General features: G+C 47.5%; 2 protein-coding genes across 2 annotated transcripts in view; both read left to right on the top strand.

Moving 5' to 3' along the window:
- The window catches only part of LOC309550245 (uncharacterized protein), a gene marked incomplete at its 3' end in the record, with an annotated part of 2,091,994 nt that overhangs the window by 824,510 nt on the left and 1,239,590 nt on the right, over window positions 1-27,894 (top strand).
- The window catches only part of LOC309548864 (uncharacterized protein), a gene marked incomplete at its 3' end in the record, with an annotated part of 187,250 nt that continues 166,038 nt past the window's right edge, over window positions 6,683-27,894 (top strand). The window contains exon 1 of the mRNA XM_082248795.1: window positions 6,683-6,786. Within this exon, the coding sequence (XP_082104921.1) occupies window positions 6,691-6,786 (96 nt within the window). The 5' untranslated portion in view covers window positions 6,683-6,690. The remainder of the gene's footprint in view (window positions 6,787-27,894) is intronic.

Genomic DNA, 27,894 nt, shown 5'->3' with positions numbered 1-27,894 from the left:
CATACTCCTCCTACTCCTCATTCAGCCTTTTAGGGGTACAAACAATAGCAATTGGGGCCTAGTGTGCTTCTGTACGTGTGAGATACATACACTTTTTTTGATCATATTTCCTATTCCGCTATTCAATAAAAACCTTTGGGGATCAATTAAATTGCGGGATAGTTTGTGTTGGTACGTGTGAGATCCACCTTTCCGAGTTTTTGGGGTTCATCTCATACTTCTGAAGATTTGAGGGTGCTGTCTGTTCCATACTCCTCCAACTCCTCATTCAGCCTTTTAGGGGTACAAACAATAGTAATTGGGGCCTAGTGTGCTTCTGTACGTGTGAGATACATACACTTTTTTTGATCATATTTCCTATTCCGCTATTCAATAAAAACCTTTGGGGATCAATTAAATTGCGGGATAGTTTGTGTTGGTACGTGTGAGATCCACCTTTCCAGGTTTTTGGGGTTCATCTCATACTTCTGAAGATTTGAGGGTGCTGCCTGTTCCATACTCCTCCTACTCCTCATTCAGCCTTTTAGGGGTACAAACAATAGTAATTGGGGCCTAGTGTGCTTCTGTACGTGTGAGATACAAACACTTTTTTTGATCATATTTCCTATTTCGCTATTCAATAAAAACCTTTGGGGATCAATTAAATTGCGGGATAGTTTGTGTTGGTACGTGTGAGATCCACCTTTCCAAGTTTTTGGGGTTCATCTCATACTTCTGAAGATTTGAGGGTGCTGCCTGTTCCATACTCCTCATTCAACCTTTTAGGGGTACAAACAATAGTAATTGGGGCCTAGTGTGCTTCTGTACGTGTGAGATACATACACTTTTCTTGATCATATTTCCTATTCCGCTATTCAATAAAAACCTTTGGGGATCAATTAAATTGCGGGATAGTTTGTGTTGGTACGTGTGAGATCCACCTTTCCAAGTTTTTGGGGTTCATCTCATACTTCTGAAGATTTGAGGGTGCTGCCTGTTCCAAACTCCTCCTACTCCTCATTCAGCCTTTTAAGGGTACAAACAATAGTAATTGGGGCCTAGTGTGCTTCTGTACGTGTGAGATACATACACTTTTTTTGATCACATTTTCTATTCCGCTATTTAATCATAACCTTTGGGTATAAACAATTAAATTGCGGGATAGTCTGTGTCGGTACGTGTGAGATACACCTTTCCAATTTTTGGGGCGCATCTCATACTGCCGAGGATTTGAGGGTGCTTCAGTCTGCCTCCTGCCTGTTCCGAACTCCTCCTACTCCTCATCCTGCCTTTAGGGTACAAAAAATTGTAATCGGGGCCTAGATTGTGTTTGTACGTGTGAGATACACCGTTTTGTAAAATTTGTCCTATTCCTCTATTCAATATACACCCTGTTTGAGTGTAAAAAATTAAATTGCGGAATAGTCTGTATCGGTACACCTTTTTAAATTTGTTTGGCGCATCTCCTTCTACCGCCGAGGATTGCAGGGCGCTTCAGTTTGCCTCCTGTTCCCAACTCCTCCTACACCTCTTCTTCATCCTGACTTTAGGGTACAAAAAATTGTAATTGGGGCACAGACGATCTGTCAGCAACACCACCACCTGGGTCACCAACCATCTCCACAATGTCCCGTGGAAGCATTCAGCTTTCCATCTCCCAAACACTTGAGAGGAAGTACCCCCCTACCCACCCGCGATCCCTGGCCCTGAATGCCAGCGTTTCAAAATTCTTGGCCTTTGAAATGCTGTCATTCCGTCTGGTGGAGACGCACAGTTTTAAAAACCTTATGTCGGTGGCTGTCCCACAGTAGGTCGTGCCCAGCCGCCACTACTTTTCCAGGCAAGCCATCCCTTCCCTGCACAACCAAGTGGGGGAAAAAGTCAGGTGTGCACTGCGCAACGCCATCTCTGGCAAGGTCCACCTAACTACCGATACGTGGACCAGTAAGCACGGTCAGGGGCGTTATATCTCCCTAACGGCACACTGGGTAAATGCAGTGGCGGATGGGCCTGAGGCGGATAGCAATTTGGCGCATGTCCTTCCACCACCGAGGATTGCAGGGTGCTTCAGTTTGCCTCCTGTTCCTAACTCCTCCTACTCCGCTTCCTCATCCTCTACCGCCTCCTCATCCGGACAGCGTTACACCTTCACCACCAACTTCAGCACGGCCAGGGGTAAACGACAGCAGGCAGTTTTAAAACTTGCCTGTTTGGGGGAAAAACCACACACCGCGCAGGAGTTGTGGAGGAGCATGGAACAGCAGACAAATCAGTGGTTGCTGCCAGCGAGCCTCAAGCCCGGCCTGGTGGTGTGCGATAACGGGCGAAATCTCATAGCAGCTCTCGGCCTAGCCGGTTTGACGCACATCCCTTGCCTGGCGCATGTGCTGAATTTGGTGGTGCAGAGGTTCCTTAAAAACTACCCCGATATGTCAGAGCTGCTGCAGAAAGTGCGGGCCGTCTGTGCGCACTTTCGGCGTTCTCACCCTGCTGCTGCTCGCCTGTCAGCGCTGCAACGTAACTTCGGCCTTCCCGCTCACCGCCTCATATGTGACGTGCCCACAAGGTGGAACTCCACCTTGCACATGCTGGAAAGACTGTGCGAGCAGCAGCAGGCCATAGTGGAGTTTCAGCTGCAGCACGCACGCGTGAGTCGCTCTGCGGAACAGCACCACTTCACCACCAATAACTGGGCCTCCATGCGAGACCCGTGTGCCTTGTTGCGCTGTTTTGAGTACTCCACCAACATGGCCAGTGCCGATGACGCCGTTCTCAGCTTAACTATCCCACTTCTATGCCTCCTTGTAAAAACAATTCGGGCGATGATGGAAGAGGATGTGGCACAGGATGAGGATGAGGAGGAGGATGAAGAGGTAACATTTCCAAGGCTTTCAGGGCAGTCATTCGCAAGGGGCTCCGAGGGTGGGTTCCTGCACACACAAACGCCAGGGACACAATTGTCCAGCAGGGGCACAGTTCTGGAGGAGGATGAGGAGGAGGAGCTGGAGGAGATGGAAGCACGTTCACAGCAGGGTGGCACCCAGGCCAGCTCATGGCCATCACTGGTGTGTGGCTCAGGGGATACAGAGGACACGGACGATACACCTCCCACAGAGGACAGCCTTTCGTTGCCTCTGGGCAGCCTGGCACACATGAGCGATTACATGCTGCAGTGTCTCCACAACGACCGCTGAGTTGTCCACATTCTAACTTGTGCTGATTACTGGGTGGCCACGCTGCTGGATCCCCGTTACAAGGACAACGTACCGTCCTTAATTCACTCACTGGAGCGCGATCGCAAGATGCGCGAGTACAAGCGCACGCTGGTAGACGCCATGCTGCTGGCATTCCCACCTGACAGCGGGGCCACAGTGGAAGCACAAGGCAGAGGAGGAGGAAGAGGTCGCCAACGCAACCAGGGCACCGCCAGCACCTCAGAAGGCAGGGTTAGCATGGCTGAAATGTGGAAAAGCTTTGTCAGCGCGCCACAACAAACAGCAGCACCAGCAGCTCATATGGAACGTCTTAGCAGGAGGCAGCATTTCACCAACATGGTGGAGCAGTATGTGTGCACATGCCTAGACGTACTGAATGAGGGGTCTGCCCCCTTCAACTTCTGGGTCTCCAAGTTGGGCACATGGCCTGAGCTTGCCCTTTATGCCTTGGAGGTGCTGGCATGCCCTGCAGCCAGTGTATTATCTGAATGTGTATTTAGCACGGCTGGGGGGGTTATCACAGACAAGCGCAGCCGCCTGTCCAGAGACAATGTGGACAAGCTCACGTTCATTAAAATGAACCAGGCACGGATCCCACGGGACTTTTCTGTACCTTGTGCAGAATAGCGATGGATACCGACCTTACCCAGCCATTGTTCTATTTTTGCTCTTTCTCACTCTTTTGGGGTGTACCCTCATTTAAAATTTGTGAAAATAAGCAGTGTTGGCTACCTCGTCCTCCTCAGGGCCAGATTAACATAGGGGCTATTGGAGCTGCAGCTCCAGGCCCCTACCTTTATATAGGCCCCGGGTTGGCCATATTCACTGTTACCGCTCTTCTGTCACTTGTAAACACAGAAGTCTGGCTTCTATGCTCGCTTCCCCAGGCAGCTCCCTCAGAACCTCCCCACACAGTACGAAGGCCGGACAAGGAGGGACAGTTTCCGATGCATGGATGTGTTTATGGGCTTCAGAGACAGCATCCCATGTTGAATTGGGCATGCATGGCTGCACCCTTCCTCCTCTGGGTGCATGCCAAGGCACGGCCCTTAAGGCCCTTCAAAATCCTCAGCACCAAGCCCATGATGCTCTTAATCCGGCCCTGGTCCTCCTCCACCGCCGCTTCCACCTACACCGCCCCTAGGTGTGCGCAGCCTATTGCATTAGGGTGTGCACCCCAAAGTTTAAATACACATGCATGTGTTTGCCTACATGTACATGGCCCCGATACATTACTCTCCCTGCTGGCAAAGAGAAATAGAGCAGAACAGGTCTAAGGGAGATCTTTCCCATCTCCTCACTGGCAAACAGAGCGGTAATGCTATGTGCCCTAGGTGATTAGGGTGTGCCCAGGTACACCCGGCACACCCTGTGCGCACGCCTATGACACCGCCACATCCACCACCACCTCAACCTCCCTCCTACTCCATATGGGCCTCGTCCTTCAGAGATGAAGAACATTGTTTTATTTTTCTGGGTTTTTTTTGTTGTTTTAAGTTATTTCCCTATCCACATTTGTTTGCAGAGCACTCGCCATGGTCTTAACTACGTTTTGCTGCCATTTGCAGCACTCTAGCCCTTTCCATTGGTGTTTTAGAGCCATTTTAGTGCCTGAAAGTTCGGGTCCCCATTGACTTCAATGGGGTTCGGTGTCCGGGAAAAGTTCGGCAAAAGTCCGGGACACGGACCCGGACTTTTTTTTAAAGTTCGGCCGAACCCGCCGAACACGGACATCCAGGTGTCCGCTCAACTCTAGTTACCACGTGTTAAGTCATAGTCATGATCATGATCAATATCACTTACATTTCCTTTGGAGGGAGTGATTTTCCTCTTCTGCTTTAGAGGGCTGCTGGTGTCATCTTGCATCTGCAGACTGCATTCATTTGGGGCATTCTGTGATCCTTCTCCTTCTCCAGCATTTAATTTTTGCTCTCTAGCATTGCAATGAGAGGGGGAGGAGTCAGCGCCATCTTGGTATTTTTCTGGAGTCCCGGCCGGGCTTCTAAAGTCACCTAATTTGCGGGGAATTCCTCTTTCTTTCCTTTTCCCCATCCTCCCGTTAGATTGCTGCCGCTTTTGGGTGTTTTTCCAAGCCCTCAGGAGTGCTGAAAGTCGCTTTCCTTTACTGCAGGGAGCCCGTTTTCAGACAGCTCTATGCAGCAGCTTCCATCTGCCTTCACAGCCGGCCACGCCCCGTAGGTATGGTTTTCTAACGTTACACCGTGTTCACACTGCGAGATGTCTCTCAGGGCTTCAGTTCCTCTGATTTCCACAAGGTGGTGACCTCACTTCTACCCAGACAGGAAGTCTCTATGGAATAAAGACAGGAAGTGATGTCAGATACAGACAGGAAGCGATGTCAGGTACACACAGGAAGTTCCGGGTGAGTTGGGAGGAAGTAGAGAGAAGACATTACTGGAAGAGGTAGCAGAGGAGGTAATAAGATCTTATTTTCTATTTACACCCAGTAACCCCCCCTATCATGTCCGTCCTCTTCCTCCATAGTCACTGTGACGTCTTTTATCTGCATATAGTGTGGAAACCTAGATTAACCCCTTCAGGGGATCAGTTGATGAATAATATATCTTGCTTCTAAAGCTGACCATACATGTTTTAGTTTTATCGTTCAGTGCAGCGGGGAGGACTCTCCCATCCCCCTCCAATGTGTGGATGGGGAATAAGTGTAGCTTTTTTTACTTATCCCGCTGGCTGAACGATAAAACTAAACCATGTATGGTCAGCTTTAGAAGCAAGATATATTATTCATCAACTGATCCCTTGAAGGGGTTAATCTAGGTTTTCCCCATCCACACATTGGAGGGGGATGGGAGAGTCCTCCCCGCTGTACTATTGTATTCTGACAATGGGGGGCGCTCTTCCGCTCTCAGAATACACAGATCAGTGATGAACCTATTGGCTGCAGCCGCTGATCGAGTGAGTTTTATCCAGCAGGGACCACACATGGATGGAAATGTGACCGATCCCTGCTGAACCAGCTGAATTTCCATGTATCTATGGTCACCTTAAGTGACTTCCTCCCCTCCCCCTCATCTCCTTCATTATGTAAGTCATGCTGAGATAATCTCCCATTGGCTGAGCAATATTCTCATTTGTCTCGGAGCTCCTTCTTGCTATTCCTCGTCCTGCCTGTTGTTTCCTTAGATTGATTTTCTGTGTAGTGACCCCGGCTTCATCTCTTGGATGCGCTCGTCTGTTGCTTGTCCTGACCTTTATCCTGATTCTCATCTCACACCCATCATAAAAAATGGAATTTATGATCCAAGTGGCCAAATTTTACGAGAATCCCGGACCCCAAGAATCATAGAAAACACTAAACTGTCCAGATTAAATATTTTCTCACTGGGACCATAGAGCTAAAATTCACACCGACCTTCATATTACCTCCTGATATCCCCATCCTATTATTGTACAACCAATACTAATCCAGATAATTCTCTGTTATCAATATTATCTGTCTACAGGGAAACCTTCATAGATGATGGCACCAATGAGGATAGAGGAGGACCGGAGTCACATGACTGAGAAGATCCTAAACCTCACCCTGGAGATCATCTACCTGCTGACCGGAGAGGTGAGGAGTAGTGTTGAGCGAACACGGACTGTATTATTCGTGTTCGTACCGAATAATTGGATTTTTTGTACCCGAACACGGACACGGACACTTTACTGTATGTTCGGGTAAAAATCTGTGATCGGTCGTTTTATTTCCGGGTTTTGCATGCTTTGGCGCTCTTTTCATGGCAGGCTTTCAACAGCCAATCAACAATCGTTTAACTGGTGTGCCTTAAGCCATCCCAGCCATGCCTGCAAATGTCTCAGTAGCTGTGATTGGCCGTCTGAAGCATGTGACCAAGTCTTTATAAGTTCCAGGCAGCCGCAGCGTCTTCATTCTGCTGCTTAGATCAGGGACAGAGCACACATCAACGTGCTGGCTGCTGATTAGGGAAAGACAGGCAGGAAAAAAACATTTGTGTCCGGATAGAATTGAGGGACAGGTCGGAGTGTTTAGGCAGGGCGAGTTGTAGGCATTTTAGGGATAGAGTCTGCTGAATTATAGGGTCAGTGTCTTCTACAAAGTACAATCGATATTGCTGTGTGGGGGGTGGGGTCTGCACTCAATCCTGATCTACGATCTCTTCTCAATCCTGTTAGGGAGAGGCTGCTGCTGAATTTTAGGGTCAGAGTGTTCTACAAACTACAATCAATATTGCTGTGTGGGGTCTGCACTTAGTCCCGATCTACGATCTCTTCTCAATCCTGTTAGGGAGAGGCTGCTGCTGAATTTTAGGGAAACTGTGTTCTACAAACTACAATCGATATTGCTGTGTGGTGTGGGATAGGAGATAGGCAGGTGTCAGTGATCCACATCCATTTTTCTGTGTGTGAGCTGCAGTGAACACAATCTTTTTGGGCTGCAGTGAACACAATCTTTTTGGGGTGCAGTGAACAACGTCCTTTTTGGGGTGCAGTGAACAAAATCTTTTTGGGGTGCAGTGAATAAAATCCTTTTTGGGGTGCAGTGAACAAAATCCTTTTTGGGGTGCAGTGAACACAATCTTTTTGGGGTGCAGTGAACAAAATCCTTTGTGGGGTGCAGTGAACACAATCTTTGTGGGGTGCAGTGAACACAATCTTTTTGGGGTGCAGTGAACACAATCTTTGTGGGGTGCAGTGAACACAATCTTTTTGGGGTGCAGTGAACAAAATCCTTTTTAGGGTGCAGTGAACACAATCTTTGTGGGGTGCAGTGAACACAATCTTTTTGGGGTGGAGTGAACACAATCCTTTTTGGGGTGCAGTGAACAACATCCTTTTTGGGGTGCAGTGAACAAAATCCTTTTTGGGGTGCAGTGAACACAATCTTTTTGGGGTGCAGTAAACAAAATCCTTTGTGGGGTGCAGTGAACACAATCTTTGTGGGGTGCAGTGAACACAATCTTTTTGGGGTGCAGTGAACAACATCCTTTTTGGGGTGCAGTGAACAACATCCTTTTTGGGGTGCAGTGAACACAATCTTTTTGGGGTGCAGTGAACAAAATCCTTTGTGGGGTGCAGTGAACACAATCTTTGTGGGGTACAGTGAACACAATCTTTTTGGGGTGCAGTGAACAAAATCCTTTGTGGGGTGCAGTGAACACAATCTTTGGGGGGTACAGTGAACACAATCTTTTTGGGGTGCAGTGAACAAAATCCTTTGTGGGGTGCAGTGAACACAATCTTTTTGGGGTGCAGTGAACACAATCTTTTTGGGGTGCAGTGAACACAATCTTTTTGGGGTGCAGTGAACAACATCCTTTTTGGGGTGCAGTGAACACAATCTTTTTGGGGTGCAGTGAACAAAATCCTTTGTGGGGTGCAGTGAACACAATCTTTGTGGGGTACAGGGAACAGAATCTTTGTGGGGTGCAGTGAACACAATCTTTGGGGGGTACAGTGAACACAATCTTTGGGGGGTACAGTGAACACAATCTTTTTGGGGTGCAGTGAACAAAATCCTTTTAGGGTGCAGTGAACACAATCTTTGTGGGGTGCAGTGAACAAAATCCTTTTTGAGGTGCAGTGAACACAATCTTTGTGGGGTGCAGTGAACACAATCTTTGTGGGGTACAGTGAACACAATCTCATACTTCTGAAGATTTGAGGGTGCTGCCTGTTCCATACTCCTCCTCCTACTGCTCAACCATCCTTTTAGGGGTACAAACAATAATAATTGGGGCCTATTGTGGTGGTGTACGTGTGAGATACATACACTTTCTTTTTGATCATATTTTCTATTCCGCTATTCAATTAAAACCTTTGGGGATCAATTAAATTGCGTGATAGTCTGTGTCGGTACGTGTGAGATCCACCTTTCCAAGTTTTTGGGGTTCATCTCATACTTCTGAAGATTTGAGGGTGCTGCCTGTTCCATACTCCTCCTCCTACTCCTCAACCATCCTTTTAGGGGTACAAACAATAGTAATTGGGGCCTAGTGTGGTGGTGTACGTGTGAGATACATACACTTTCTTTTTGATCATATTTTCTATTCCGCTATTCAATTAAAACCTTTGGGGATCAATTAAATTGCGTGATAGTCTGTGTCGGTACGTGTGAGATCCACCTTTCCAAGTTTTTGGGGTTCATCTCATACTTCTGAAGATTTGAGGGTGCTGCCTGTTCCATACTCCTCCTCCTACTCCTCAACCATCCTTTTAGGGGTACAAACAATAGTAATTGGGGCCTAGTGTGGTGGTGTACGTGTGAGATACATACACTTTCTTTTTGATCATATTTTCTATTCCGCTATTAAATTAAAACCTTTGGGGATCAATTAAATTGCGTGATAGTCTGTGTCGGTACGTGTGAGATCCACCTTTCCAAGTTTTTGGGGTTCATCTCATACTTCTGAAGATTTGAGGGTGCTGCCTGTTCCATACTCCTCCTCCTACTCCTCAACCATCCTTTTAGGGGTACAAACAATAGTAATTGGGGCCTAGTGTGGTTTTGTACGTGCGAGATACATACACTTTTTTGGATCATATTTCCTATTCCGCTATTCAATAAAAACCTTTCTAGGGCAAGATCTTAAATTACAGAAATATGAGGAGACCGTCAAATAAGGGCCGTGGCCTGGGTCGTGGTGCTGCTGGTAGAGCTCCTGTTGCAAGGAGAGGACGTGGTCGATCTGTGCCAGCTACACGCACAAGTGAAACACCTTCCTCAAGTGTGAGTAGGCGACAGAACCTGCATCAGTATTTGGTAGGGCATCATACGCCCCTAGAAGTGATGAGGCCAGAACAAGTGGAGGCGATAGTAGATTGGTTTGCTGCTGACAGTGCCTCCAGTTCCTTCACATTGTCTCCCACCCAGTCTACTGCAGAAAGGTCACAGTTGGCACCTGCAGCCGATGTCCAACCGTCTTTCACCTCACCCCCTTGCAAATCAGGCAAGCAGTCTGAGCCCCAAGCCATACAGCAGTCTCTTCTTCTTTTTGATGACTCTGTCAGCAGGGTTTCCCAGGGCCATCCACCTAGCCCTGCCCCAGAAGTGGAAGAGATTGAGTGCAGCGATGCCCAACCACTTATTTCTCAAGATGAGTACATGCAAGGATCATCGCAGCACGTCTCCGATGATGACGAAACGCAGGTGCCAACTGCTGCGGCGTTCAGCATTGTGGAGACCGACAAGGAGGGCAGGGGTGAAGACTGGGTGGAAGATGATGTGGAGGACGATTAGGTCCTTGACCCCACATGGAATGAACATCATGCAGGTGACCTGAGTAGTTTGGAGGAAGAGGCGGTGGTCGCACAGAGCCACCAGCACAGCAGAAGAGGGAGCAGGGTGCAGAAGCGGAGCGGCCGTGCCCTAGACACTACGCCCGCTACTGCCCAACGCAGCAAGGGAACGAGCGCACCAAAGTCAGCTCAAAGGAGTTCTCTAGCGTGGAAGTTCTTTAGAAAATGTGCTGATGACAGGACACGAGTGGTTTGCACCCTGTGCAATCAGAGCTTGAAGCGAGGCATAAACCTTCTCAACCTGAGCACAACCTGCATGATCAGGCATCTAAGTGCAAAGCACGAGCTGCAGTGTAGTACACACCTTCAAAACCAAGAAACGTCTCTGGCTCATCCTGCTTCCTCTTCTGCTGCAGTCTCGGCCGCTCCAGCCACATCTGTAGTGATACCGGCACCTGCCACCCCGCAAACAGACGATCTGTCAGCAACACCACCACCTGGGTCACCAACCATCTCCACAATGTCGGTGGCTGTCCCACAGTACGTCGTGCCCAGCCGCCACTACTTTTCCAGGCAAGCCATCCCTTCCCTGCACAACCAAGTGGGGGAAAAAATCAGGTGTGCACTGCGCAACGCCATCTGTGCCAAGGTCCACCTAACTACCGATACGTGGACCAGTAAGCACGGTCAGGGGCGTTATATCTCCCTAACGGCACACTGGGTAAATGCAGTGGCGGATGGGCCTGAGGCGGATAGCAATTTGGCGCATGTCCTTCCACCACCGAGGATTGCAGGGCGCTTCAGTTTGCCTCCTGTTCCTAACTCCTCCTACTCCGCTTCCTCATCCTCTACCGCCTCCTCATCCGGACAGCGTAATACCTTCACCACCAACTTCAGCACGGCCAGGGGTAAACGACAGCAGGTAGTTTTACAACTTGCCTGTTTGGGGGACAAACCACACACCGCGCAGGAGTTGTGGAGGAGCATGGAACAGCAGACAAATGAGTGGTTGCTGCCAGCGAGCCTCAAGCCCGGCCTGGTGGTGTGCGATAACGGGAGAAATCTCATAGCAGCTCTGGGCCTAGCCGGTTTGACGCACATCCCTTGCCTGGCGCATGTGCTGAATTTGGTGGTGCAGAGGTTCCTTAAAAACTACCCCGATATGTCAGAGCTGCTGCAGAAAGTGCGGGCCGTTTGTGCGCACTTTCGGCGTTCTCACCCTGCTGCTGCTCGCCTGGCAGCGCTGCAGCGTAACTTCGGCCTTCCCGCTCACCGCCTCATATGTGACGTGCCCACAAGGTGGAACTCCACCTTGCACATGCTGGAAAGACTGTGCGAGCAGCAGCAGGCCATAGTGGAGTTTCAGCTGCAGCACGCACGCGTGAGTCGCTCTGCGGAACAGCACCACTTCACCACCAATAACTGGGCCTCCATGCGAGACCTGTGTGCCTTGTTGCGCTGTTTTGAGTACTCCACCAACATGGCCAGTGGCAATGACGCCGTTCTCAGCTTAACTATCCCACTTCTATGCCTCCTTGAAAAAACAATTCGGGCGATGATGGAAGAGGATGTGGCACAGGATGAGGAGGAGGAGGATGAAGAGGTAACATTTCCAAGGCTTTCAGGGCAGTCATTCGCAAGGGGCTCCGAGGGTGGGTTCCTGCACACACAAACGCCAGGGACACAATTGTCCAGCAGGGGCACAGTTCTGGAGGAGGATGAGGAGGAGGAGATGGAACCATGTTCACAGCAGGGTGGCACCCAGGCCAGCTCATGGCCATCACTGGTGCGTGGCTGGGGGGATACAGAGGACACGGACGATACACCTCCCACAGAGGACAGCCTTTCGTTGCCTCTGGGCAGCCTGGCACACACATGAGGCACATGATTACATGCTGCAGTGTCTCCACAACGACCGCCGAGTTGCCCACATTCTAACTAGTGCTGATTACTGGGTGGCCACGCTGCTGGATCCCCGTTACAAGGACAACGTACCGTCCTTAATTCACTCACTGGAGCGCGATCGCAAGATGCGCGAGTACAAGCGCACGCTGGTAGACGCCATGCTGCTGGCATTCCCATCTGACAGCGGGGCCGCAGTGGAAGCACAAGGCAGAGGAGGAGGTCGCCAACGCAACCAGGGCACCGCCAGCACCTCAGAAGGCAGGGTTAGCATGGCTGAAATGTGGAAAAGCTTTGTCAGCACGCCACAACAAACAGCAGCACCAGCAGCTCAGATGGAACGTCTTAGCAGGAGGCAGCATTTTACCAACATGGTGGAGCAGTATGTGTGCACACGCCTACATGTAGTGAATGACGGGTCTGCCCCCTTCAACTTCTGGGTCTCCAAATTGGGCACATGGCCTGAGCTTGCCCTTTACGCCTTGGAGGTGCTGGCGTGCCCTGCAGCCAGTGTATTATCTGAACGGGTATTTAGCACGGCTGGGGGCGTTATAACAGACAAGCGCAGCCGCCTGTCCAGAGACAATGTGGACAAGCTCACGTTCATTAAAATGAACCAGGCATGGATCCCACGGGACTTTTCCGTACCTTGTGCAGAATAGCAATGGATACCGACCTTACCCACCCATTGTTCCATTTTTGCTCTTTCTCACTCTTTTGGGGTGTACCCTCATTTAAAATTTGTGAAAAGAAGCAGTGTTGGCTACCTCGTCCTCCTCCTCAGGGCCAGATTAACGTAGGGGCTATTGGAGCTGCAGCTCCAGGCCCCTACCTTTTATATAGGCCCCGGGTTGGCCATATTCACTGTGACCGCTCTTCTGTCACTTGTAAACACAGAAGTCTGGCTTCTATGCTCGCTTCCCCAGGCAGCACCCTCAGAACCTCCCCACACAGCGTGAAGGCCGGACAAGGAGGGACAGTTGCCGATGCATGGATGTGTTTATGGGCTTCAGAGACAGCATCCCATGTTGAATTAGGCATGCATGGCTGCACCCTTCCTCCTCTGGGTGCATGGCAAGGCACGGCCCTTAAGGCCCTTCAAAATCCTCAGCACCAAGCCCATGATGCTCTTAATCCGGCCCTGGTCCTCCTCCACCGCCGCTTCCACCTACACCACCCATAGGTGTGCGCAGCCTATTGCATTAAGGTGTGCACCCCAAAGTTGAAATACACATGCATGTGTTTGCCAGCAGGGAGAGTAATGTATCGGGGCCATGTACCTGTAGGCAAAGAGAAATAGAGCAGAGCAGGTCCGAGGGAGATCTTTCCCATCTCCTCACTGGCAATGCTATGTGCCCTAGGTGATTAGGGTGTGCCCAGGCACACCCGGCACACCCTGTGCGCATGCCTATGTCACCGCCACATCCACCACCACCTCAACCTCCCTACTACTCCATATGGGCCTCGTCCTTCAGAGATGAAGAAGAACATTGTTTTATTTTTCTGTTTTTTTTTTGTTGTTTTAAGTTATTTCCCTATCCACATTTGTTTGCAGAGCACTTGCCATGCTCTTAATTACGTTTTGCTGCCATTTGCAGCATTCTAGCCCTTTCCTTTGGTGTTTTAGAGCCATTTTAGTGCCTTAAAGTTCGGGTCCCCATTGACTTCAATGGGGTTCGGTGTCCGGGAAAAGTTCGGTAAAAGTCCGGGACACGGACCCGGACTTTTTTTTAAAGTTCGGCCGAACACGGACATCTAGGTGTCCGCTCAACCCTAGTGAGGAGGATTCTGGGAGGTCACATGACATCACTCTTATCTCTAATTATAAAACACAGACCTGACCGGAGAGGTGAGGAGGATTCTGGGATTCTAACATGATATTCCTATCTCGGCACCGGTCCTCAGGAAGGATGTGCTAGAACTGGAGAGAGTCCAGAGAAGGGCAACAAAAATAATTAGGGAAATGGAGGACATCAGCTGTGAGGAAAGACTACAAGCATTGAACTTATTCTCTCTGGAGAAGAGACGATTGAGGGGGGATATGACAAATATTGTACTGGCGACCCTAGCATAAGGAACAAACTATTCAGAGAAAGGGAATACAATAAGACGTGTGGCCACTCACTAAAACTAGAGGAAAGGCATTTTAACCTTAAAATACGCAGGGGGTTCTTCACTGTAAGAGCAGTAAGGATGTGGAATTCTCTTCCGCAAACAGTGTTATCAGCAGGGAGCATTGATAGTTTCAAAAAACTATTAGATGGGCACCTTAAAGACCACAACATACAGGGGTATACAATGTACAACTTACAGGAGTATACAATGTACGGTTAACAGCAGACACACACACACACATCATAGGTTGAACATGATGGACTGATGTCTTTTTTCAACCTCACTAACTATGTAACTATGTTCCTCAATACAGAGATTTCCTCTTCTGAAGTCAGGTGATCATATGACCATCACAGTGCCTCCATGTGACTCCCTAAAACCTGAGAGACACAACATGGAGAAGATTCTAGAAGTCACCAAGAAGATGATGGAGCTGCTGACAGGAGAGGTGAGCGGTGCTGGGAATTCTGGGACATTATCCAGTAACAGACAAGGGATGTGTCTGGATGGTGACTGTATCATTGTGTGTGTCAGGTTCCTATAAGGTGTCAGGATGTCACTGTCTATTTCTCCATGGAGGAGTGGGAGTATTTAGAAGGACACAAGGATCTCTACAAGGACGTCATGATGGAGAATCAGCCGCCCCTCACATCACCGGGTAAGAGGAAACTTTATTGTAAAGGAGAGAGCAGTAAGGAGGATCCACCTAGATCCCCCATCATCTGATAAACACATAGAAACAATGTATTCAGTCAGTGTGTGTTTCCTACAGATGGATCCAGTAATGGGAACCCACCAGAGAGATGTGCCCGTCCTCTGTATTCCCGGGATCCTACACAGGAAGGTCACACCATCCCTCACCATCATCAGGTAGGTGAAGATGGATGTCGAGATCGTAAAAGTGATCTGACTGTATGAGAATATATTCCACTTTTAGGTATAAGGTTATTTGTGCTCACATTTTAAAGAAACCATTCCCTGCTATTTTGTTTGTTTAGAATGAAAATCTGATAGATATAAAAGATGAGGTTAAAGAGGAAGAAGAGACGTATGTGATGGGGGATCAGCAGTTCAGGGAAGAGGTTGGGATGATGGACAAAGTTAAAGAGGAGGAATCTTCTCCAGACATCAGCACAGGTGAGTGATGGCCGCTAAATACAAAAACTGTTTGGGTATATGGATTGATGTTTGAGGATCTGTAGATCCACTTCTACAAGGACGTCATGATGGAGAATCAGCCGCCCCTCACATCACCGGGTAAGAGGAGACTTTATTGTAAAGGAGAGAGCAGTAAGGAGGATCCACCTAGATCCCCCATCATCTGATAAACACGTAGAAACAATGTATTCAGTCAGTGTGTGTGTTTCCTACAGATGGATCCAGTAATGTGAACCCACCAGAGAGATGTCCCTGTCCTCTGTATTCCCGAGATTCCACACAAGTTAACATTAAAGAAGAGATAAAAGAGGAGGATGATGAGGATTTTGTAATGGAGGAGGCAGAGTTTCCAAAAGGTCACAGAAAGCAGTACCAGGACACCATGGTGGAGTCATCCAGTTACAGAAATCCACCAGAGAGATGTCCCCGTCCTCCGTATTCCCGGGATTCCACACAGGAAGGTCACACCATCCCTCACCATCATCAGGTAGATGAGAATGTAGGAAAGTGATCCCAAGCCCTAAGAGATATCATTCTTCTATTATTATTATTTTTTTGTATTTAATATTATTTCTGCCATTTTGTTGGTTTAGGATGAAGATCTGATAAATGTACAAATTGGGGTTATAAAGGAAAAGACGTATGTGAGGGGTGATCAGCATTTTACAGAGGAGGTTGGGATGATGGACGCAGTTAAAGAGGAAGAAACTTCTCCAGATATCAGCTCGGGTAATTATGGAAGAATGGGTTAAAGGTTACTTAGTGATGTTTGGTTGGGTGGTATCATTGATCTGGTTAGTTGTCATAGTTTGGTGTTGTGATTGCACCCAGTTCCACCACAGATCTCTTTTACACTTTGAAATGCTCGACCCCCATACACTGCTCCAAAGAATGAAAGGAACACTTTGAAAACACATCAGATCTCTATGGGGAAAAATATCATGCTGGATATCTATACTGGTATGGACTGGGTAATGTGTTAGGCTCTATACTGGTATGGACTGGGTAATGTCTTAGGATCTATACTGGTATGGACTGGGTAATGTGTTAGGATCTATACTGGCATGAACTGGGTAATGTGTTAGGATCTATACTGGTATGGACTGGGTAATGCGTTAGGATCTATACTGGTATGGACTGGGTAATGTGTTAGGATCTATACTGGTATGGACTGGGTAAATGTTAGGAAGGAAAGGATGCCACATAGTGTGATGGAAATGAAAATTATCACCCTACAGAGGGCTGAACTCAAAGACACCCCGAAAATCAAAGTGAAAAAATGATGCAGCAGGCGAGTCCATTTTGGTGAAATGTCATTGCAGGACCTCAGAATGGTCCTCAGTAGTGTGTATGGCCCCCACATGCTTGTATGCATGGCTGAAAACGTCGGGGCATGCTCCTAATAAGACGACGGATGGTGTCCTGGGGTATTTCCTCCCAGATCTGGACCAGGGCACCACTGAGCTCCTGAACAGACTGAGGTGTAACCTGGAGATATCGGATGGACTGAAACAGAATGTCCCAGAGGTGTTCTATTGGATTCAGGTCAGGCGAGTGTGGGGGCCATTCGGTGGTATAAATCCCTTCATCCTCCAGGAACTGGCTGCATACTCTCACCACATGAGGCCGGGAATTGTTGTGCACCAGGAGGAACCCAGGACCCACTGCACCAGCATAGGGTCTGACAATGGGTCCAAGGATTTCATCCCAATACCTAATGGCAGTCAGGGTGCCATTGTCTACCCTGTAGAGGTCTGTGCGTCCCTCCATGGATACGCCTCCCCAGACCATCACTGACCCTTCACCCAACCAGTCATGCTGAACGATGTTACAGGCATCATAATGTTCTCCACGGCTTCTCCAGACCCTTTCAATTCTGTCACATGTGCTCAGGGTGAACCTGCTCTCATCTGTGAAAAGCACAGGGTGCCAGTGGTGGAGCTGCCAATTCTGGTGTTCAATGGCAAATGCCAGTCGAGCTCCACAGTGCCGGGCAGTGAGCACAGGGACCACTAGAGGACGTCGGGCCCTCAGGCCACCCTCATGAAGTCTGTTTCTTTTGGTCAGAGACATTCACACCAGTGTCCTGCTGGAGGTAATTTTGTAGGGCTCTGGCAGGGCTCATCCTGGTCCTCCTTGCACAAAGGGGCAGATACCGGTCCTGCTGATGGGTTAAGGACCTTCTACGGCCCTGTCCAGCTCTCCTAGAGTAACTGCCTGTCTCCTGGAATCTCCTCCATGCTCCTGAGACTGTGCTGAGGGGACACAGCAAACCTTATGGCAATGGGACGTATTGATGTGCCATCCTGGAGGAGTTGGACTGCCTGTGCAACCTCTATAGGGTCCAGGCATGGCCTCATGCTACCAGTAGTGACATTGACCCCAGCCAAATGCAAAACTAGTGACAAACACTCCGAAAAGATGAGTAGGGAAAATGTCAGTGGCCTCCACCTGTAAAACCATTCCTGTTTTGGAGGTTGTCTCATTGTTGCCCATCTAGTGCACCTGTTGGTAACAACCCCCTCTGCTACTTGACTGAGCAGATGAATGTCCCAGCAGGAGTTCCCCTGACTTGACGCTATACTCTGATTATAAAGTGTTGAGCAGTGTATATGAGTGTGGAAATTTCTTGGTAATTTTTCTTGTCTTCTGACAGACGGACTCTGTGGTGGGAATAGAAGGACATCGGAGGAAGATGTGACTACAGAAGATAATGACATGGCATCTTCTCCAGAAGTAAATCCCGTTCCTCATAATATACATGACAGACCTCACCATTGGAGGAGATCATTGGAATCTCCTGATACTTCACATAGTCCTCTAATATCTGACAGTGCCGACGGGTGCGGGAAACCATCTCATCTCAGGGAATCTTCTTTATACCATACAGGAGAGAATTCATTCTCATGTTCAGAGTGCGGGAAATGTTTTAGTAAAAAAAGAAGCCTTCTTAGCCATCAGAGAATACACACAGGTGACCTTCCCTATTCATGTTCAGAGTGCGGGAAATGTTTTAAACAAAAAAAAAGCCTACTTAGCCATCAGAGAATACACACAGGTGACCTTCCCTATTCATATTCAGAGTACGGGAAATGTTTTAGTCGTAAAGAAAACCTTCTTAGCCATCAGAAAATACACACAGTAGAGCATCCCTATTCATGTTCAGAGTGTGGGAAATGTTTTAATCATAAAGGAAACCTTCTTAAACATCAGAGAATACATACAGGCGAGCGTCCCTATTCATGTTCAGAGTGTGGGAAATGTTTTAATCAAAAAGGACACCTTCTTAGCCATCAGAGAATACACACAGGTGAGCGTCCCTATTCATGTTCAGAGTGCGGTAAATGTTTTAATGAGAAAGGAACCCTTCTTAGGCATCAGAGAATACACACGGGTGAGCGTCCCTATTCATGTTCAGAGTGTGGGAAATGTTTTACTCATGACGTAAGCCTTCGTAGCCATCAAAAGAATACATGCTGTTGAATGTCCCTATTCATGTGCCAGGTGTGGGAAATGTATTAGTCACAAAAGAAACCTTCTTAGCCATCAGAAAATGCACAGGGGTGAGCTTCACTATTCATGTTCAGAGTGTGGGAAATGTTTTAATAATAAAGGAAGCCTTTAGAGAATACACACAGGTGAGCCTCCATATTCATGTTCAGAATGCGGGAAATGTTTTGCGTTCAAATCTTTACTTGTTAGACACCGAAAAGTTCATACAGGCGAGCATCTCTAATCTTGTAATAAATAAAGGGGGGATTAACCGCACTAAAGGATGTGAATTAAATTAAAACAGCAGCAACTTCCAGTGTGACCACACCCTAAAGAAAATATGTAGATTAAGTTGCGCTAAATGTGATCAATGGAGGTATAAAGTCCACAAAAGTCCCAACAGTGATTAAAGATGACAATATCCTGGATGTGATCCTAGACCACACTCCCTTAAGGGTATACGCTTACCAGATTAAGGTAAGAAAGAAGCGAATGTGCTCTTATGTCTTGTCACCTTGATAGAAGATCCAGGCCCGTGTGAGCAGTAGACTCAGTGGTCATTGGATCATGAAAAAAATGTAAACATACGCAATAGCGTAAAACCCAACAACTAGGTATGATATCACCTCAGTGTGACTTAAATGGTAGAATGTGTATAATTAGAGCCACCACCAAGATTCACTGGTGTAGTGAGCTAATAAGAAGGAAAAATAAGAGATATATACCCCTTACCAAATACAGATAAGGATAAATGCAAAAACGAATTGATGTGTTCCAGTTGGAGTTGCCTCTTACCAGACGACAATATTAAAAAGCCAAAGTGAGAAGAACCCGCACAATACATGGGATAATAAGTGGGCAATCCTGACAATATATGGGGCATAAAACCAATGAAAATGGTGGCACTCCAACAGGTTATAGGGATGATATTTATTGCAGACAGTCAATACGGGATACAGAAAGGTGGACGCGTTTCACACGTAATATCGTGCTTCTTCACCACGGTGTGCGCACCTGTTGGTAATACATGGGGGCAACAAGTGGGCATTCATGACAATACATGGGGCAGCAGACAAACAATTCTGACAATACATTCTTTTTGTGTTCTACTTATAAATATGTATATAGATCTAACCTACTGGATGGAAAAAGATCACTGTAACATGCATTAACCCACAGCAGCCAATCAGGATTTATCTTTCACTGGTGAACCTTCTTAGAAGGGGGGTGAGTTGAGACCTTGCATTGATTATAGGGTCCTCAATCGCATCACGGTCAAGAATGCATACCTGATGATTGGCTGCTTAATTTTTTTGCTTCTTTAGATTTATTGAAGTAGCCGGCTTTTTATTGGTCCAACCAATGTATGATTATTAATACATTTGACACATTTGTTAATTCTATTATAAAAGATTTAAGCTTTATTTTATTCATATCATTACTGTGTGGTAATCGCTTATTCTGATCTTGTCCAATAAAAACTCTTCGTACAATATTCTGTGCCGAGTCTTCTTTTTTACCAATGATTAGACGATCGGTGATTGGAATGTGATCAGTTCATCCATTGGGGTTTTATTAGTGAGAGTCATCCATTGGGGTTTTATTAGTGAGAACGAGAGTGGAGAAGGCACCACATTGACAGCCATTGGAGGCCCTTTCTAAAGCCCTAAACATTTTGGCTACCTGTCTATGACATTAGTCTTCCAAACTCTATCTCACTGAGCTAAGGCCAGAAGAGTTCCAGAAGTTCTTCTCTGTCCACAGTTCCCAAACCAAAAGGAGACATCCACCACATCTTCAATCTTAAGGCCCTAAATGTCCTCAGCTGGGCCCAGGAGTTCCGCATGTAATCCACCAGGTCATAGCCTCTCTCTTTATCAGGGAGACTTTTTGTTTTGACCACCCCATGTACTGTACGTCAGCTGCATTTTCGGGTCTGGGGCATGCACACGTGCCACCGGCGCCCAGCGGGAGCCAATCAGCGGGTCTGGCAGACATGATGTCCGTCGCCACCCGGCAGTCTTTCCCGAGAGAGCCAGAACAGTGGTCCGCCAATGTAAACAAGGGAGATCACCGTTCTGTGTTCCCCCTTAAAAATAATATTTTGCCGTATGTGACTAAAGTGCTCGGGTTTGGCTTGAAGAAAAGGTGAGAACCCGAGCTTCCTGTATGTTTCTGCTAAGCAGGAACACAGATCTCTGCCTTCCCACAGTTAAAGCACCTCCCCCACAGTAAGTAAGCACTCCCTAGGAACACATTTAACCCTTTGATTGCCCCTGATGTTAACCCCTTCCCTGCCAGTGTCATTAGTACAGTGATAGTGCATATTTTTTTAGCACTGATCACTGTATTGGTGTCACTGGTCCCCAACAAAAGTATCACTTAGCTGTCTGATTTGTCCACCGCAATGTCACAGTCCCGCTATAAGTCGTTGATTGCCGCCAGTACTAGAAAATATTTAAAACAATTAAATTCTATAAAAATATCCCACCGTTTGCAGACACAATAACTTTTGCGCAAACCAATCAATAAACACGTATTGGGATTTTTTATTTACCAAAAATATTTAGTAGAATACATATTGGCCTAAACTGATGAAGACATTTGATTTTTTTTATTGGATGTTTAATGGCAGAAAGTAAAAAATATTGTTTTGTTTTTTTTTTTCAAAATCATTCGTCTTTTCTTGTTTATAGCACAAAAAATGAAAACCGCAGAGGTGATCAAATACCACCAAAAGAAAGCTCTATTTGTGGGGAAAAGGACATCAATTCTATTTGGGTACAGCGGCGCACGACCGTGCAATTCTCAGTTAAAGTAAGGCCGTGCCCAATCGGTGCCAATGGGAGGAATTCTGCCTCATCATTGATGTCAGTGGGAGAAATCGTGCCCCAAGGGCCAGATAAAATCAAGCAAAGGGAATCTGGCCCCTGGCAGTTTGGAGTAGGGATCGATCGATTATCGGCAACACCAATATATTGGGGGCCAATATGCACTTTCCCCGATATATCGGAATCGACCCCGGTGGTTGGCGATATTGCCGTGACGTCATCGCGTATGTTGCGCCACGCGCCTCTGCGCACTGGGAGTCTGGGATAGCTTCTGTGGCCTTCTTAGGCCGCCTCCCTCAGCCTCGTTTTGGAGTCTCACAGTGCGCACACTTGTGTTACAGCCACCGCGGCCACATACTGGAGTCTCTGCAGTGCACAGTCGGGACTGTGAGTGATTCTTCTCAAATCAATCATACAGTACAAGTACGGTGACCAGTCACAGTGCGTAACACAGCCGCCGCGGCCACCCACCCACAGCTGCCCGGTGCCAGCCAGCCGGCCACCCGCACACACCCACAGGCCTGTACCAGCCAGCCAGTCACAGGCCCTGCCTGTACCAACCAGTCACCCACCACACGGGGTGCCAGCTAGCCAGCCACCAAAGGGTGCCAGCCAGCCACACACCACACAGGGTGCCAGACAGCCACCAAAGGGTGCCAGCCAGCCAGTCACCACAGGGTGCCAGCCAGCCACCCACCACAGAGTGCCAGCCAGCCACCAAATGGTGCCAGCCAGCCACCCACCCACCAAAGGGTGCCAGCAAGCCAGTCACCAAAGGGTGCCAGCCAGCCAGCCACCCAGCACAGGTTGCCAGCCACCCACCAAACGGTGCCAGCCACCCAGCACAGGTTGCCAGCCAGCCACCCACCAAAGGGTGCCAGCCATCTAACCACCCAACAAAGGGAGCCAGCCACCCACCACAGGGTGCCAGCCAGCCACCCCCACAGGGTGCCAGCCAGTCAGTCACCCACCACAGGATGCCAACCAGCCAGCCACCCACCAAAGGGTGTCAGCCAGCCAGCCACCCACCACAGGGTGCCAGCCAGTCACCCACCACAGGGTTCCAGCCAGTCAGTTTTTTTAAGCCTCGATTCAATTTCATTTGTGTCTTTCAATTTTCAATGGAGATGGATGCAGATAGAAAAATTAAAAGTGTGGTCTGGGACTATTTCTCTTCTCCATCTTCAAGAAAATCAGCAGCACTGCGCAACACTTGCAAAAACTATGTAAGCATGGGATCAATAACTGCAAAAACCAAAAATACGTCAAATCTTTGGGCCCATCTAAGAGTTCATTATGTTAATTGTATCATGCAGCACAGAAAAAAACAAAATGAATCACAAGGTGAATCATCCCTATCCCAGGCAACAATAACAGATATGTTTTGGAAAAAAAACAGGTGGCTAAAATCTGATGGAAGATCCCAACTTCTGGACAGAGTAATCACTGAGATGATGGTAACTGATAACCAGACATTTACAATAGTGTCTGACTCTGGATTTAAGCGGTTGATGTCCATAGTTGAGCCAAGCTACACACTGAAGAGTTACAAGTTTTAACGAACTGAAATGCTGCAAAAGATTCACCAAAAATATGTTAACAAAGTAAAGAGTATGCTGCAACCAGAGAATGCTGGCAACTCACTCTCATTCATGACGGACTGCTGGTCAGGACAAACAGAATCACTAATGAGTCTTACATGGCACTTCATTGACAGCAGATGGACAAGAAGGCATTTGGTGTTGAATACAAAAGTGATGCAAGGATCCCACATTAGAGAGTACATTAAAGAAAAGTTTCTAGGCATGCTAGAAGAATTGGGAATCACCAAAGACCGAGTGATGCTTGTACTGCGAGACAGTGGAGCGAACATGGTTAAAGGTATGAGACTTGCTGAAGTATCAGACCTCAGTTGCATGGCACACACCCTCCAACTGGTGGTAAATGATGGTCTGTCAAACCAGAAAGCTTTGCTGGACATATTACCATGCTAAGGAAGTGCGCAGGCCATTTCCACCATTCTGTTCTTGCCAAGCAGCGACTGAGGTGCATTCAGGAAGACCTTGGCCTACCCAAAAACAACCTGATACAGGCTGTTCCAACACAATGGAACTCAACGCTACACATGTTATAGAGGATGCTTGAGCAGAAGCGAGCTCTCACCATATATTCTGGTGAATATGGACTTGGAGGACATTCTTGCCCTACTGCAGATCAGTGGGACATAGTAGCCAACAATATAGAGACGTTCGTACCCATTGAGGAAGTGACACTGCAGGTTAGTCATTACGAGTCATCTGTGTCCTCTGTGATCCCATGTGTGAGAGTCCTGAAGATGCTTCTTCAACAGAATGAAGGACCCAACACACGTGGCATCAAAGCATGTAGGCAAGCCATGAGGGACAGCCTCGCCAAAAGGTTTATGAAGCATGAGGAGAATAAAACTGTTGTGCTTGCATGTCTTTTGGATCCTCGATACAAGAACCATCCTTTCTCTTCTGATGATGTATTGGCCAAGGCAAAGCAATTGCTGACAGAAGATATTCAACAGAAGGTGCAGGAGGTTCCTCCTGACGAAAAGAAAAGTCAAGGACAAGAAGAGAAGGTTTCTGATGTGGAAGAGTAGGATGCAGGAGAAAAATGTCCTAAAAGACAACGGACAGAAGAGAAAATGAATCATGGTCAAATAGATATTCTGCTCCTCCTTCCTCAGTACCAAGTGAGCGTGTTTTTAGTGAAGTAGCAGCAATTTATGAAAAGAAAAAAAGCCGTTTAACTGGTGAACATGCTGAAATGTTATGCTTTCTGCACTAGAATATTGTTCTACTTAACTGGGAGTGTTGATTTGAAAGTGTAGTAGTAGTGTCTGTTCACCAGTCCACTGAGTCCGTCCAATCCACTGTCTAGCTTGTGTCTATCTATTTTTTTCTAGCAGTTTTGCACTGACTGCACTGCGCTGCAGTCAATGCAAAAGTGCTAGAAAAAAATATAGACATAGTAGACAGTGGATTGGAGTCAGTGCCAGTAGATTACTGCTGCAGTAGAACGCCACTCATTGTTGCAATAATTTTAAATCACTATTGCATTATAGTGAGTGCCCTACTGCAGTGGTAGTCACTGACTACAGTCCAATCCACTGTGTAGCTGTTGCCTTGCTTTTCTTCTACCAGTATTGCACTGACTGCAGTAGTTGCAGTGAGTGCCATACTGCAGATAGTCCTCCACTGACTCCAGTCCGATCCACTGTGACATGTCTAGCTCTTGCCTTGCTCTTTTTATAGCAGTTGTGCAGTGTGTGTATTCATTGTGTAGCTGTTGTTGCCTAGCTTTTTTTTAGCAGTTTTGCACTGACTGCACTGCAGTAGTGAATTAAACATTTTGCAGTGAGTGAGTCCACTACTGCAGCACTTTATTATGCATTAATGCATCAATAGGATGATGTGAAATGCAAATGTCCTTGCAATTGAAGTTTTCCTATCCATTTTTATGCAGTTAAGGTGTGAAGAACGAGCACTTAGTGTTAATCTTTGTTTATTAACATTTTTAACATGTTTGTTAAGAGATTTGTGTCGAAATTTGTGTTATTTTGGCAACATTTTACATGTGTGAAAATATCGTCCGATACCGATATGCGATCAGTGAAATATCGGTATCGGCAACGAAAACCAATATCGGTCGATCACTAATTTTTATACAAGAGACCCATTTCCGCTCAGACACTATTCCAAGACTCACGAACAAAACATTTCCTACAGTGGTCCATGCCACAAACCTGCATTCTAAAACCAAGGGGGTGTCCATCTTGCAATCTAAGCACATTCCTTTTACGATTTCAGACTCACTGATTGACCTGAGGGGCGATATGTTTTCTTAAAGGGCACGTATGCATCCCGACAAATGACCCTTGTGAACATATATTGCCCCAATGAACATCAAGTCTCCTTTTTCAGGAAACGATGTGACTTGTTAATCGATTTTCGGGAGGGCATGCTGATCTTGGGAGGAGAATTCAATGTCCCCCTCTCCCTTGTAGCTGAAAACTCCTCAGGCAGCACAGCTCTACCTTATCGAGCCCTACAAAAATTTTTTTGTAAAATCTTACCGTAACATTCCTTTCTCTGAGTCCTCTGATAGTCACCGCCCATTCATTCAGTCTTCACCAATGGGTATTGACCTCTTATCCATAGGAGCAAGCTAGGCATAAGACTTGTTAAAAACAAAGTAATTTACATAGACACACCTATGGGGGCTGTCCCACTGGTCCAATAACCCCCTGCTATCAGCATTCCCAACTCAGTTTGGTAGCAAGAAGTTAAAGTCCAAAAGAACCCCAATAGAGGGGCGGGGGCGGTGACTGTCAGAGGACTCAGAGAAAGGAATTTTACGGTAAGATTTTACAAAAATTCAGTTTTCTCTTACGTCCTCTGACGTAAGAGAAAACTGAATTTTTGTAAAATATTACCGTAAAATTCCTTTCTCTGAGTCCTCTGACAGTCGCCGCCCACTCATTCAGTCTTCACCAATGGGATGTCCCAAAGCAGTGTAGACATGAGGGGTGGGAAACGTAACCGTCACAAAGGCAACGCAAAGTCAGAGAAAGGAAACTTACTCGAACAGAAAGGTAAAACCTCTGGGTAATAAAAAAAGCTCAACTGGAACAACAATCCAGGAAAGCAAATAAACAAGGGGACCCGCAAAACTAGGGTCCACTTAAAGCACTGCCGCAAAGAGAACTTTGCGGCCAAAGGAGGCATCAGCTGATGCCAGAACATCAAGTTTGTAAAATTTATAAAAGGTGTGCACAGACGACCAAGTCGCAGCCTTGCACACCTGGACCACTGAAGCCTGATGCCGGAAGGCCCAGGATGCACTCACCACTCTGGTAGAGTGCGCCTTGACAGGGAAGGGCGGAGCCCGGTCCCTAAGCGAATAGGCCTGTACAATAGTCTGTCTGATCCATTTAGAAATGGTTGCCGCAGACGCAGCCATACCCTTCCGGGGTCCCTCAGGAAGGACAAAAAGAGAATCCGATTTCCTAAAGGATTCAGTGAACGACAGGTAAACCCTGATCGCCCGGACAACATCCATGGAATGCAAAGCAAACTCCTTAGGATGCTTAGGATTCGCACACAGCGAAGGCAAAACAATGTCCTCATTAAGGTGAAAATCAGAAACCACCTTAGGAAGGAAGGACTGGTTAGGTCGCAAGACCACCTTATCCCTGTGAACCACCAGGTAAGGGGAGCGGCAAGGCAGGGCCGCCAACTCCGACACTCTGCGAGCAGAAGTGATCACCACCAGAAAGGCAACCTTTTTTGACAGAAGAGGCAAAGAAATTTCCCTGATGTTTTCAAAGGGAGGACGTTGCAAAATGGACAGAACCAAGTTCAAGTCACAAGGAGGTAAAGGCGCCCTCCGAGGAGGGGCCAAATGACGCACACCTTGAATAAAGGTGCGAATCAAAGAGTTAGATGCCAAGGGGCGCTGCAAAAGGACAGCCAGTGCAGATAACTGGCCCTTAATCGTGGTCAACGCAAGGTGCTGGTCCACACCAGTTTGCAGGAAAGCTAACACCCTCGCTACCGAGAAGGAGCGAGGAGGGATGCCCCTGGATTCACACCAGGCAAAATAAGCCTTCCAAGTACGGTAATAGATCTTACCAGATGAGGCCTTCCTGGCCTTGAGCAGGGTAGGAATGACCTCCGAAGAGAGACCTCGATCTCTCAGAACCTGACTTTCAACAGCCACGCCGTTAAAGCCAGCGACTGTAAAGCAGGATGGAATATCGGCCCCTGAGACAGCAGATCATCTCGTAACGGGAGTCGCCAGGGAGGCTCGATGACCAGTTGCATGATGTCCGCATACCAAGACGGGCGTGGCCAGTCCAGGGCCACCAGAATCACCAACTTCGGTTCCGAGACCAACCTGCGAAGGAACCTGGACAACAACTGAATCGGGGGAAAAGC

Source organism: Pelophylax lessonae (genome assembly GCF_965119305.1).
Source record: "Pelophylax lessonae genome assembly, chromosome: 3".
Lineage (NCBI taxonomy): Eukaryota > Metazoa > Chordata > Amphibia > Anura > Ranidae > Pelophylax > Pelophylax lessonae.
This window is presented reverse-complemented; position numbering and strand designations above follow the sequence as displayed.